General features: G+C 45.0%; 1 protein-coding gene across 1 annotated transcript; it reads right to left on the reverse strand.

Moving 5' to 3' along the window:
• Positions 1–73: 73 nt before the first annotated feature.
• Positions 74–13,419, reverse strand: acap1 (ArfGAP with coiled-coil, ankyrin repeat and PH domains 1). The gene is made up of 23 exons (XM_084003637.1): positions 12,867–13,419; positions 10,862–10,919; positions 9,881–10,000; positions 9,747–9,800; positions 9,540–9,598; positions 9,268–9,451; positions 8,533–8,577; positions 8,320–8,415; positions 7,400–7,474; positions 7,160–7,272; positions 6,992–7,043; positions 6,794–6,894; positions 6,569–6,680; positions 6,142–6,359; positions 5,993–6,062; positions 5,801–5,895; positions 4,227–4,420; positions 3,936–3,980; positions 3,637–3,815; positions 3,295–3,404; positions 2,279–2,389; positions 2,128–2,189; positions 74–759 (listed from the first exon to the last, which is right to left on the reverse strand). The coding sequence occupies exons 1-23, from the start codon at positions 12,917–12,919 to the stop codon at positions 662–664; spliced, it is 2,304 nt and encodes a 767-aa protein (XP_083859763.1). The 5' UTR covers positions 12,920–13,419; the 3' UTR covers positions 74–661.
• Between the last annotated feature and the right edge of the window lie 1,291 nt (positions 13,420–14,710).

Raw genomic sequence — 14,710 nt, forward strand, 5'->3', positions numbered from 1 at the left:
ATAGCTCCCTCTGCTGGCGATGCGCACTCACGACAGCAAAACTGTTAAAACATGAACCGAGACATGCAATTATAGTTCAAAACTCAACATAAATAAATGTAAGTTTTGCAGTTTATTTGATCATGATACAAAATCTCAAGTACCTCACAATGTTGAACAGACATGACCGCTGTTTAGAAACGTCCCAAATATAAAAAAAAACACAAAAAAAACACAAATTTGATGCAAAAGAGTTCATAATCTTTGCGACAAATATGTCCATTTCCAACAAACACGTTTCCCATGTAACACAGGAAATCAAAAACACAGCCCTTTTGGTTTAAAAAAAAGAAAAAACCCCAGATTTAATTAAGAAGTCTTGGCTGAGTGACGGCCTTACCCTCTGCTACACATAGACACCTCATGCTGGTTTCATAAAGCTGCTCCAGTGTTCCCAGCTCGGACGCAATTGTTCTGCTCTGACGTGTTCACACAAAGAATTCCTTGTTTTGCGAGCGTTCACCCCCTCTGAAGTCAACACCAGCTGAGCGATGACAGAACATGTGGCAGGTAGCCAGGAGAGAGGGGCGTCTGTATGCCTGTGAGTCGGATGCTAGCATGTCTCCTATACGTGTTGTGTGAAACGCGTCATCGAGCTGTGGAGGTGAAGAGGAGGGCTGATTTAAGATTTGGGGTCTGCACTGCGGCGTTTCAGCTTCTCGGGGTTGTTGGAGGCCATGTGTGAAAAGTCTCTGAAGATGTCCTGGTAGGTCTCATCACCTGGAAGACACCAGCAAACAACACATGAGCATTTATTTATTCTAAAGAGTATTACTGAATTCTTGGCTTTCTTCTAATGAGACACAGCTGTGTCATCATCATCATTTCGGAGAGGACAGACGGGAACGATTTCCTGAACACATTTTTAAAAAAAGTCCTGGGCCCTAAAGCAAGAAGCATGAACGGATCAAAACACACATCAGGGCGTGCACATGCACTTTACCTCTGGGTTTGCAGCAGGTGGCACACTGCACAAGCAGTTGAGACCAGCGGGACATCTCAGCGGGAGGCAGAAGGCAGAAAGGCACGACAAAGACACACAGTGATAAAGCACAGCACGTCAAATACTGACCAGCAGTTTGTTTCAAGCAGACAAAAAAAAAAAAAAGCATCACGATTCCATTCCTTCATGACTGAAACCGGAATTCAATACCGCTTATACAACATAAAATAATAATAAAAAAGCCTTTGTAGCCACTAAAGGACAGTCATGAAAGAATGGACAGCTTGAAAAAGGAGCCACATGACAAAATGCAAACAAACAGTCAACCTTAAAAGTCCTGCAGCACAGAAATTCTGATAAAAAACATGTAAAATGAGTATAAACTGCATCTCTATTCACAGAATAGCGGAATTTAAAAAAATAGATCCCTGAGGACCGAACCACGTTGAATTTAGCTTACATAACTGGACTGAAAAAGGATGCCCAATACACAGATAAACAATAAAAAAAAAAAAAATCTGATAAAGCCAGAACACTGTACATACAAACAGAAATATATCCCAAATATACCATATATGAGTAAAAAGTTCTCCATGTTCTTAAACCTGTTATGCAACATTGGAAACACCCACATGCATGACACAGCATGGACAGATGCATTGTGGGGGGGGGTTCAAAGTGCAGGCGTTTGTAATTCAAAGTGCAACGTGGACTTTGGTGTTACAAGACATTTCCCCGTCCTCGCTGATGTAAGACTTCTGCTCTCACTTATGTCCTCCAGACCCCACCTTTACGCGGTCGTACCGTGGCTCTCTCTTGGTTTACAAGAATACAATTCTTTCTCAATGACGGCAGTTTTTCAGAAGTGATGACGCACGCTTCCCCTCGAATGGAAGGCCAGGACGGTTTCTGTGCAGATGCTGCAGATAAACACCACATGACCACTGCAAAACCAGTGATTTCTAATAACCCAAAACAAGCTCGTCTCTCGTCCTGAGCTGATTTCCATCTCCACTAATCATTTTGGCCCCCGAGCGCCCAGCCACTTATATGGTTCTTTATAGCCTGGAGGCTCTTCCTGGTGTGGGCCCGCCCCCCTCCCGTCCCACCTAATAAACCCCCAGACCCCTGCCCCCCCGAGTGACCTGAATGGCCAAACGCCTCGTCCATCTCCCGCATCTCCTTGTTCATCTTGGCGATCCGCAGCCTGCAAGAGAAGAAGATCCGTTAGAAAAGCTGCCGCCGTTCGACCGGATCACATCGCCACATGGATCGCTCCTCGTCTCAAACACTCACAAGGTGACGATGTCGGCGTTGGCCGTGTCCACGGCGATAGTTATGGGGTCTTTCTGGGTCTTGTCTTTAGCGTTATAGTCTGCTCCTCGCTTCAAGAAGAGGCAAACCAACCTGGAAAACAACAAGTAATGCATAAAAGTGTGTTCAAAACAACAACAACAGGGTTTGTTTTGCAGCCGGGAACTTTTCCAGGTTCAAAAACCATTTCAGGGAACTTTACTTCTTCACTTCTGTAGGTCTTATATCCCCATGAAACTTCCCCCAATTGATTACTAACAAGGTTTCTCTGAAATGTTTTGTTTAAATATGCAAAGGAACAATATAATGCTACATTTTGGTGAATTTAAACACAAACATAAACACCCAAATGTGTATTTTGATTTTTTTATATTCTACCAGTCTAAAAGAAGATCAAAACTGACCAGTGCATGAAAACGTTTTCCCCCTTAAACAATAAGAGTCACAGTCATTTTTTTAATTCAACTTTGGACAGACTTTCCTAATATTTATGGTTCCTCAAATCAAGAGGAAATGCACATTTTTAGTTCCTACTTTTCTCCTTGAAATGAATGAATAAGCCACAGGTTAGATACCTGTTCTCTTGAATACCTTGCTCTTCAATGTAGTGTAAAAATAAAATCTAAATTACGCTCCAACCTTCACAGGTCTGCCATGTGACCCGGGCCAGACGAGATTAGACCGATTCTGACTTGACTTTCTGATAACCAGTTCAGGTACAACGTGGTGAAATAACGGGCGCCACGTTATCTGCGTTCTGTTCCTTTTCGTTTAAACAACAACATTCCTTTGGAAAATACAATACCCATAAATCACGTCCACTGCACAAAGATCTCTGATGCTCAAAAAGTCAAAGTCACATTGTGTCGCCTTTTGTGGGCAGTTTTTCTATGAATTGTGACCGTTAGTATGCATGTGTGTGTGTGTGTGTGTGTGTGTGTGTGTGTGTGTGTGTGTGTGTGTGTGTGCGTGTGTGTGTGTGTGTGTGTGTGTCCTACCCGGTGTGACCCAGGATAGTGGCGTGGTGAAGCGGTCCTCGCCCGTTGCTGTCCGCCAGGTTGACGTTGGCACTGTTTTGCAGCAGGAACTCGCAGGCCGCCAACGCGTTCTGGTCAGAAAACAGGAATGTGAGTTTCCATTTATACATTTTTAACACACACAACGTTCGTGACCCACTTTGTTAACCTTTTGTTAAGGTGATGCTACAGAGATTTCCGATCGCTGTGTAAAGCTCCACTAAGTGTTGGAAGGTAAATAGCACCTGACGGTGGTGCTTAAGGAGAGGTGAGGAGGTCGAAGCCTCAATATTAACATCACACTTAATGGAACGCTCTCCTCACCGCTGAGACGGCCTGGATCAGCGGCGTGCTGGACTCCTCGGCCGCGTTCACCCAGTTGACGCTGGCCCCGTGGGCCAGAGCGTCGGCCATGACGGGGAAGTTCTGCAGGGCTGCCGAGCGGTACAGCAGCGCCCCGGGGTGCAGGCCGCTCAGATCCTCCTCTTCCTCCTCGTCCACATCTGAGGGGAGAAGACGGGTCACTTTAAGGCTTAAGGCTGACGTTGAACACGTTGCACAAGCCTGTGTTTGCCGTCAGGTGGGACGCATGCAGAAGTGTGCGTGTGCAGGTTTTATCTCACCTTTGTGTGTATTGTTCTTTTGGACAAGGTCACTGGGGCTCAACCCTGAGAAAAGAGAGAGGGAGGCACGATTACTGGTTTATCCTGCTGACTGCTACACACACACACGCACACACACACACGGCCCTTAGGATTACCAACTTCTGCTGGATCACCAACTTCTGTGGATTACGTGAATGTGTGGGTGTGTTTCCGTTCCGCTGACATCAGCAGGAGGATGAAGAGAAATTAACTCCTCGACAACCAGCTGGTTTCCATCCATCAGGCCTCTCTCTCTCTCTGTCTGTTTACCTGTGACCCGAGGTAGCGTGGCTCGGTTGGGTTTGGGTTTGAGCGGAGGCCGCTGCACGGTCCGGTCCTGCGTGCCGGCTCGGTCCCTCCTGGCGCTGGTCCTCCTCAGTAGAGGGTTCCTGCCGGTCTCCGGGAGCTTCTGGATGAACTTCTTTTCCACGTACTTCGATCGGATCCAAGATTCCTTGTCTGCTCTGAGGGACGGAAAAATGACCGATTAGGGGGAAGAATAAGGAGGGAATTCATTTTTCTCCTGCCATCACCTCACATAGGCAACATAAGAGAAGAAGCTGACATGCAGGGCTGTATTTGTGAGTACGAATCCGGCTCTACTCGTCCCCAGTTTGACTCCGCGACTTGCTTGTGCAGCTGCGAGACAAGAATGCTTTCTCACACGTCCCCGAGGCGCTCGCCGTCTTTTAATTAAGTCGTAAATTAAGTCACAAAGAGCTCTAACAGCACACATGTAAACCGCTTAACAAACAAATCCATGTCAAGAAGTTAAGATGTCAATATGTCAAAAGGAAAAAAATAATAAAAGTAGGATTCGAATAACCAGACGAGACGAGACTGAAAGCTCATGCTGCAGAAAGCATGCAGCCTCACAGCAAGTCACAACATTAATCATGTGTGTCATGTACCTGTGGCACTTCCTGTCTGCTGCGACACAACGGAGAGAAGAAGAGGAAGTCGGAAACAAATAAGTAAAGAGAGTCGAAGGCGAATTTACAATCTGTAAATCCACATAGATCTTTGCAGATTTTTAAAGCAGCTCGAACCGTCGATCTTCTCCACACACGTAAACCTCGGGGAGCATACGTGTAAATATTCTGTGCAAATAGGCAGAAGTAAACCTGTATGTAATGACAGGAATATGACAGCAGGAGGAGATGAGGAGTGTGCTCCTTTTTGTGTTTTATCTGCTGATTTCTGAGTCATGTATCCACAGCTCAATAAACAGCCGGAAAATCGTCACCATCATTTCAAAATAAGTTCCAAGGAAGACGAGCGTGTTTTATTATGGAGCTCCAAACGTGAAAAATGAATCGTAATCTTCTATACATGTGTAGGAATTTAATCCCATATGATGTCTTTAATCTTTTGTTTCACATCTGGATTGATTTTCCTTCAGCAGAATCTTTCTTTTTTCCTTTCTTTTTTGGAGAATTTGATTTCCCTTCAGTGGGATTTTCCAGCCGTATTCATTTCTCTTTAGCACACGAACACACACGATCATGGTTGTCCCACATATATGTGGTGAACCATCATCTCATACAGTAGACCCTAATACCGATGATCACAAAGTGCACTGCAAACAAAAATGACATAGAATTTCTACAGAGAAAGACCGCCTACTTAACCACATATTTCTATTAAACCAAGATATGGAGGTGGTTGGCCTGTAGAGGCTGTGATCGGCACTCTTACAATGAGCATCATGATATAATATTCTCATTTGGATCGCATCTTCATTTTAATAAACCTTTCTAAAGTTGACTTTCTGCTCAAAATATGAACTTTAAAGCCAAAGACACATGAGGAGTAACCCAAGCTGCATGTGTGTTAGTTGGTACCTGGGACTGGAGGGGTGGGGCTTCTTGATGGTGATCTCGTCGATCCGGGCCTCGTAGATCCTGTTGATCACCGTGTTTCCTAATTCACACATCAACTAAAGAAAGCAAAAGGAATTAGAAATGTTTTGACGTATTTAAGCACTATTTATTTAACTCCTTGTTGCAGCACTGAGGTTTTGTAGCTGAATTTACCTTAATGAGCTCCGGCTCCCAGGAGTCCAGGGTGAGGGAGCGGACTTTGGAGAAATGGACTCCCAGGCTCCTGTTCAGAGGAGGAAACCATTAAAGCTGAGGCTCCCAGCCAAGCGTGTGTGTGTGTGTGTGTGTGTGTGTGTACGCACCGGTGTATTCCCGAGCAGACGATGCAAAGCGTGATGCCCAGGTTGATGGAGGCCCAATCAGGGCCCGGCTCCCCGCAGTCACAGCACTGCTTGTTCCCCGGGATTGCCTGGACCTCCTCCAGCGCCTTGCATCCCTTGTTCTCCTGATCCGCTCCTCCTCCCCCTCCGCCTCCACCTCCTCCCAAACTGCTTGCCGACACTGAGCTGCAGCGCTGTCTCTGATAACCACACACACACACACACACATATAAATATATATATATATGTATAAATATACACACAGGAATGAGGAGAGGCACAAAGGCATGCAACTTCCTCTGTATCTCCTCGGATTAAACTCCCACTGAAAAATGCAGACAAAAAAAGTGTGTGTGTGTGTGTGTGTGTGTGTGTGTGTGTGTGTGTGTGTGTGTGTGTGTGTGCTCACCGGGCTGTGTGAGTCCTCTCTGTGCTCCTGAAAGGCTGAGGCGATGCTGTTTTGGACGGCACTGATCCACGCCTGCTGCTGCCTTTCAGAGTCCGCTTGCAACAAACAACACCTACACAAACACACACACATGTGTGAGGACACCTTTTTGCAGGACACTGTAATCTGCTTAAAAACACGTATGCATGTTCGCCCACACACACACACACACACACACACACTCACTTTGACGGGGAGACCACTTCAAAGCAGAATCGTCTCTCGTTTTCCGCGCTGGGCTTCACCGTGCAGAGACGCAGGTCCTCCACCACCACGGTGGGCTGCTCCTGTTAGAGACCGGAAACACACATGACCCGGACTGTTATTACGCATATATGTGTACTTTGTACATTTAAAATATAGTGACATTTATCGAAAATATACCTTGAATTTCTTCTGATACACCAGCTGATTTTTTTGAATTGAAAACCAACGCCTAGGAAGGAGAAAGAATAAGAAAAGGTCAAAGTCGGGCCTTGAAGAAAGAAGAAGAAAGGATCTCTGGACATTTGAGTCCTTTTAGTGAGACGTGCGGAGGGACACGACTTGGACCTGCTCCAGGTCTTGAAGGCGTTGCTGGCCCTCTTGTAGAGGTATCCCTCCATGGCGATCCCGTTCGCTGCGTCGGCCTTGAAATCCATGATGGAGTCGTCATAGGAGACGTCCTGGAGACATGTCAAAAAGTTACTTTGTGGAAGCAAAACGACTCCTAATGATCTATTCCTGCAGTTGTGGTTTAAAAAATTAATTTCTAAGACATTTATGAAGAATTTTTCTTGTTAATGCATTCACCTTTTGCTTGATGGCAGCGTGTCTCTGCTCCATGTCCCTCTTCTCCCGGGCGGAGTTGAGGACGAACTGAGTGTGCTTTTAAAACAGAGAGACACACAGACATCATTCTACAGACACAAATATTGATTATTAAATGATGAGCACTATTCCAGGAATAATAACTCGCCATCAAGGGTTATGTATAATCTATTAAGCTCCCGGATTCATTTGCCGATCAATGAAACATCAGCAGGCTAATTGCCAACATTTTATCACTTACTTGAGCTGCTCTTTTACATTAACCAATCCATAACTCAATATAATGCATGGACGTGGGACTTTAAGTGCATTTGGCATTTCTACTGGTGCCTATTTAGTTGTTGTTTAGAAGTCAAGGACAACTTTCCCCCCGTTTCCTTTCCCTTTCCTCTCTAACATGTTTGCCTCGTAAGAAAGACAGACGAAGTTCAGAGTAGGTTATCGCTTCTGCAGTCTTTGCTCTTCAGGAAACAGGAAGTAGGAAGTGTTGAACCTCTTCCTACATCCTGTGTCAAAGTGAAGAAACAACCCTGGTGTGTGTTCAGTATATTAATATTATATCATTATTATTATGACTACTGCGTCCCTCTCTCATCTCCTTCCTGTCATTTCTTGTTGAAACAGAAAGAGCTTTTGTGCGGTTTGATTGTCATTCATTATTCTTTTTCATTTAGCAACGAAACAATAATCCTGCTGATGTTCAAGGTTGCAAAAAACATTTCCCCCCCCATTTTGGACGGTCAAAGAGGAGGAACTAACACACAGACACACACGCCGCCATGTGAAGTGTTTCCTGTTGTCACACACTTTTTCCTGTCACGATGAAAGCGTGACGTCGTCTTGTGACACTGAATATTAGGCTCTTATTTGTTTTTTGATTTAATTTGATTTCGGGCGGTTACCTCTTCATTCAGTTTCCGGCGATACTCGTCCAGGTCTGAGAGAGACTGGTGGCCGTGTTGGAAGAGCTGAGCCTGGGCCTCCATCAGTGACAACATCTGACAGGAAGCATGAGAAAGTATTTACAAAAAAAAAAAAAAAAAAAAAAGGAGGTAGACACCATGCAATAACAAAAGCAACATTGCAAACGTAAAAATAGGTCAACATGAACTCACCGCCATCAGAATGTCGGTCTTCTTCTTGGCCTCGATGACGTTGATCTGAAAGGAAAAGAGGCAGTGGTTTGAGACGGTCTTCATGTTTCCATAACCGGAAAGAAAAAAACTCATCGTCCTGTTGAACTTTGGGAAGCCGCAGAGCCGGAGAGCAGCCCCGAGGCAAAACCTGTTATCATTCAAAACACCAAAAGCACCACCTATAATTAGACGTGCTGTTGTGTGTCTTATCCCGGCTGGTTTCTGGTACCTGAATGCGCTGGTTATGCGACTGGTTTTCATCCTTTGAACTTCTACTGGCAGACTGGGATGTTTGTTCTCTAACATATGTATTCCATGTTGAAGTAAACCCTGTATCAGCCTGCACTCACACCGGTGCAGGGAGATGGATATTATTATTATTATTATTATTATTATTATTATTATTATTATTGCACTTATGACAATCAATAGTCAAGGACAAGAAAAAGCATTGACATTTTTTTTTAAATTAAATTAAAAAAAAGGTCAAACAAAGCTGCTTTGGCCCAGAGAGAGCAGGCAGGCCAAGGGAGGATGGAGCTAGGCTTGTACAAAATTGAGGAGGGGTGGACGCGTTTATTTTTGCCTTAGAAAAGGCTAAACTATGAGGAGTTCCTGGTAAGATGGAGTGCAAGGTGAGACGGTGACTTAACTTCCTGTAACCCGACACAAAAGTGATCCAGTAGTTTTCCTTCATGCAGTATCGTTTCTCACCTCCAGGACGTAATCCAGAGCCCCGGACCGGAAGGTCCTGCGTGAGTTGAGCAGCGCGTTGCTCGCCTCCTCCACTTCGTGTGGTTTCCCCCGCGGGGCCTGAGCGTTCCTCACCAGTGCCCCCTCCAGGCATTCGCTGCTGCGCTCAAACTTGCTGCGCACGTCCTTGAAGCGACGCACATCCCTAGGAGACGGGATGGGAAAATGTATTCCAATGCATTTCACCCTTACGGGACAAATGTTTGTGACCTTTAAGGGAGCATGCCACTCACTCTTTCACAAAGTTCTGCAGCTTTGTCTTCACCGACTTCTGTGTGGTCTCAATCACTTCCTAAAAAGGGAAAACGTGACAGAGATAAATGCATCACACCGAGCACAGGTCTGCTAAATGTCAAATGTGTTCAACGTGCTGCAGCCCTGTCCGACCGCATGCTGCGGCTGATAACCTGACAGGAATGGAGATAGTGGTTCAGACTCACCCCCTGAGCCTCCAAGATCAGAGACAGCTTTTTGGAAAATTTGTCCAAACACTCCTGCAGGATAGACGTCATAGATTAGACTCATCAAATCTTTATTTGTTGTTATTTTTTTGTTAAATCTTAGCTCCTTTCACCTCCATGGTGTTGTCCCCGGAGCAGTGGTTTCCCAGATCCCGGAGGCCGTTGACGAAGCTCTTGCTGGTCTGGCAGTAGACTCTGCCGGCCTCCAGCATGGCCTGGCATTGCTTCACAAGCTGCATGACACAAACATGCAACACCGCGGTCAATTTCATCCACAGAGACTCAAACAAGAGACACTTGAGGTGACTAAAGGCTGACCACAATGGGTCTGAATAACAATAAAACAATGGGGTTATTCCACTGCTCGTTGAATAGAACCACCAACATAAGACATATGCAAATGATTCCAACTTTATGGGCGACCCTACATAGCATATAATCATCATATAAAATGAAATAATAATAAGAACTTTGGTAAGAGTTGATGATGATTCCATGTTTCGCAAAAAACAGAAAAAACAGGATCATGCATGCATGCAAGCGGCGACATTTCTCTCTCTTTGTCAGAGGTCATAGTTCAGTTTTCTTTTCTGCTCAAGGACACATGACTCAGAGCAGATAAAAGCGGCCTCGGAGGGGTTTGAACCCAGTTTGTCCGGTTTCTTTCTTCAATCAAAGCATCTCCCTGCTGCTACACAGAAATCACTCGCTTCCTAAATCACAAGGAAAAGCGTGTCTTGTTTCTTGTGCTCTTGGTTTTTATTTAATCGCGGAAAAGAAACGACGACAGGCGTTCCCCTTCTATCAGATGATCCGAAACTGCGACGCGCACGAACACAAAACACTGCAATGAGGAATACGAGTTATAAAACGGTAGTTCTCTCTCCGCTGTGGGACGATGCGATGGGGAAGCAGCACCTGCGGCAACTTCCTGCAAAACTGTTAATACCTCAACTAGCGCCGCTCACCTCTCACTTCACTGCCTCTTCATGGGGAGTGTGTGTGTGTGTGTGTGTGTGTGTGTGTGTGTGTTAGAGGAAACATTTCAGAAAGTAGAGCACTGACTCAGTATGTCATAGAAGTGTGAATCTCACCTTTTCCAATCGTGTCTCGAGCTCGCTCACGTCGCTTTGGACCTCTTCGATCTCAGCTCTGAAACGGACACACAGAAGCTCGGGGTCAAAGGTCACTTTCTATTTACCCACAGTAACACATGAACCCCCCCGGTGTGTTTACATTCCTGTTATATATTCCTGCACTATGATATGTTTCAAGGTTCAAAACGATGCCTGTATTTCAACTTTAATGACATAATTAATTTTTCCAGATGACATCATTTGACCCCGGTTTGCCACCACATTTCCCCTCACGCTTTCAAACACGAGTCCATACAACACAGTATAGTCAAAGCTTCGATGAAGCTACAGCATGTATGAAGCTGCATGTTTTCATGTTTTTTTTTTAGAAAACCTGCGGTCTTGAGTGGCGTTTTAAAATAAAGAGAAAGGTCTCTGTGTTTGAACAGAGCTTAGTGTATAAAAGATGCAGGACGGGCCCTCTGGCAAGTATTCGGTTACGGATTAATAACCTCAAGTTGTGTTTGTGGAGTAGCTCCCCTCGAAAAACATCTCACACATGTGTCTCAGAATCCTGTACACGGCTAGTTTGTCAGCTTTTGGCGTAACAGTCGGTATCTCTTTCTGCCTGTCGTCTCTTCTCAGACCAACAGATCCGACCATGTGGTTTCCGCTGCCTTCCACCAACAGTACAGAGAGAGAGAGAGAGAGGAGAGAGGAGAGAGGGGGCCTGGCCACACAGTAACTGTTTGTGTTTCTGTTTATTACTGTTTGAACCGAAGTCTGAGGTCACGTCCTCTTGAAACACGACCAAATGACAAGGAGACGGGGAAGCAAAAGGAGGCTGAAAGAAAGTATCTTTCATTAAAGAGGAGCATCGTATTTTCATTTCTCTCTCTGATTGAGTGTCGCAGACAAAAGCAAAATCAAGACGGAGCCGAGGCCAAGTTTCCTCCCGCAGAATAAAAAAAACCACCACACTTCCTGTCTCTGCTGCGATCACCTCAGCACATCTCGCCTCACTTCCTGTTGCCCTCCCAACCTGCCGTTACCTAGCAACAGGAGGCGGCGGATTCTGTCGTCTTGTCTTTTCATCCTCTGTCTTCTTACAGGCTCCCTGCTCATGTGTTTATGCACTAGAGATAACTTTCCTTCCCTTTTCCCCCCTCATTCCTTCCCCCTGCTCGCCGCCTGACACGAGGCCTCGCCGCTGCAGCTGCCACAGCTCAAAGTTTCCACCACCGTGCAGGCCTCATAAAGTCAACAGGGCCAAGAGAGAGGCTGAGACTCTGGAGTGAAACATGCCAAATCAGCTGGCAGGGATGACACCAGCCGCCGTGACTCAGGCAGGACGCCAGCAGCGATCAGGGCACACCCAAGCTCTGCCCCAACGCCGTCTTGGGCCGCTTGCAAAACCAATTTAGCGACACTTCCCTTTTGATTACAACAGATGCTGACTCTGTCGAAAGAAGACCGGTTGTAGGGCCGTGGGAGGGCATGTAGCTGGGGACTCTGCAGGCTTTTTTTTCGATGAGGGTTTTCTAGAGGCTTTTAAAGTGAGCTGGTAAGCAGCTCAAAAGGGCAGAACAACAAGTTAAGTGACTGGCAGAGATCCATCCAGCAGCAACAGCTCCATACCCTCACCGGTGTGTTTAGATGAGCGACAGCAGGGCCAAGAGGAGCTTCCTGTGCTTCAATGACACGTCAAAATGCAACCAGGCTTGCATGTGTAGTGCATTACTCTTATTGACCAACACTTAGTGACGTGACTTGGCCTTAGAGCCAGAGGAATTGCTGAATGTGATTAAGAAACACTGAATGCGTTAAAAAGCCATGTTTTGCAGGCTGATAAGCCTCTAACGTGAAGTTAGTGCAATATAGACGTTCAGGAATTAAAGTGAATATTGCTTTTGTATGATTTATGATGCTTGTCCACCTTTTAAACCACCCAGGAGGTAAATTAACTGACTTTTTTTTAATGTTGTATGACTATTTGGCAGTAAAGCTCAGGTGGAAGTCTTACCTGAAGCGAGGAGAGTCTTTCAAGCACTCCTCAAAGTCCAATTTGACCGTCATCCCTCCGTTTTATAGTTCCCACAAACGCTTTACTTCTTTCTCTCCTCTCCGGAGCCGGACGTGGACAGCAGCCCGGCGAACGACACTTAAACCTGGGGTTCGGAGGCTCCGCAGCGGGCAGCTTGGCTCATTCTTCCACTCGGCTGTTTTCTCTCACAGGTAGAAGTCGTCGTATATCCCCCCCCAAACGCAGCTCGCGCGCTTCAGCTCGTTCTCTCTCCTTTGAAGGGGGGAGACAGCGCGAGCCCGATCTGCCCTCGCGCATCCGTGGCCACGAGACGACTTGTCAGCGCTTCTGAATGAACGTCAGCTGCGTGATTATTCTACACCCGCCGGTTCATCCGGCAGAGACAAAGAAAACGCGCTGCGGAAAAAGTTTTCCTGGTTGATCAACGCGGATCGATATTCACTCAGGATTTAGATCGAATCGGAAGCCGGCTAGTTTGATGTGTTTTCCCCTCAAGAGAGCCGACTGTTGTCTGTAGTCTCTCTATCTCTCTCTCTACACAAACACACGCGCGGTACAACCCCCTTCATGCTATTTCCGGGTTTCTTACTGGTAAATTGTGGTTTTAAAGTAATATTTATTTTTAACTAAATACGTGGTGAATCTATCGCGTTCAATCGCCTATAATTTAATATTTATATCATGGAAATCTACTCATACAGTTACTTTGTCCTTTCGCTGTTTGTGTATTCAGCTCAGTTTCAGTCAATGTAAAGCTTCCCATGAAGAGAGACTGGGTGTGTATTCTGGTCTGACAACCTCTGGTCTGATTTTTTTTATTTCATTTCATTGTTTTAATTGTTGTTGAGGTGTGAAGGAGGATGCATCAGTTCCTTCCTGCCAAGAAGAAGAAGAAAATAGTTAAAGAGGAACACGTTAGAATTAAGAAGTGAGTAATTGTGAGTTAAATTGGTAAAATTCTAAATCAAGATAGTATTCAAGAAAAGATGATATATTAAGTTAAATAGGAGACAGTGAGATACATGTTTAAAATACTGAGTGAAAATGATGAGTGGGGCGATATAGAAATGTTAAAATAAAAACAAAATTATTATATACAAGCCAATCAATTAAGACTTACTAGATCAGATTTTAAGATACTAAGTTAAAAAAAAAAATAAAAAAAATAAGAATTAATAATGAAAAACACTATTTTATTCTGGTAGAAAGAGGCTTCTTAGCTCACAGGTAAGCCCACTAAAACGTTAGGCAACGTTAAATAAGCCACCTGCACTTATTAGTCATCATCACCGCAGAGTGCTTGTCAGACACTAAATTACAAAAGTAATTACAACGGATCAACTGGATTGTCTGTAATGTGTTGCAATCTATCTATCTATCTATCTATCTATCTATCTATCTATCTATCTATCTATCTATCTATCTATCTATCTATCTATCTATCTATCTATCGATGTGTGTGGCCCCCCCTGCCGACCAGCAGACGTCACTGCAGCTCATCTGGAAATAATGTGACTGCCTTCACAGTCTGTCCTCGTGCCAGCGCCGGAAAGTCTTAGATATCACATGAACGTCACAGAAAGGGCGTAGTGAGGACTGTCGTGTTGCTTAGTTGCCCCATCAAAATAAATAGTCCGGAGATGTTCTCTTAAGATAGAGAGATTTTTAATGACCCGTATTTATGATGTCACTATAGGGACCAAAAGCCCCAGATAGAAATATGGAAACAAGCTGTACAAACTATTCATGTGGTGCGTAATGAGGAATCTGAATTAACTCTTTTATTAACTTTAACATTCCTTTACTATATAGTTATGCGCTCC

The sequence above is a fragment of the Eutrigla gurnardus genome (genome assembly GCF_963514095.1).
Source record: "Eutrigla gurnardus genome assembly, chromosome: 23".
Taxonomy (NCBI): domain Eukaryota; kingdom Metazoa; phylum Chordata; class Actinopteri; order Perciformes; family Triglidae; genus Eutrigla; species Eutrigla gurnardus.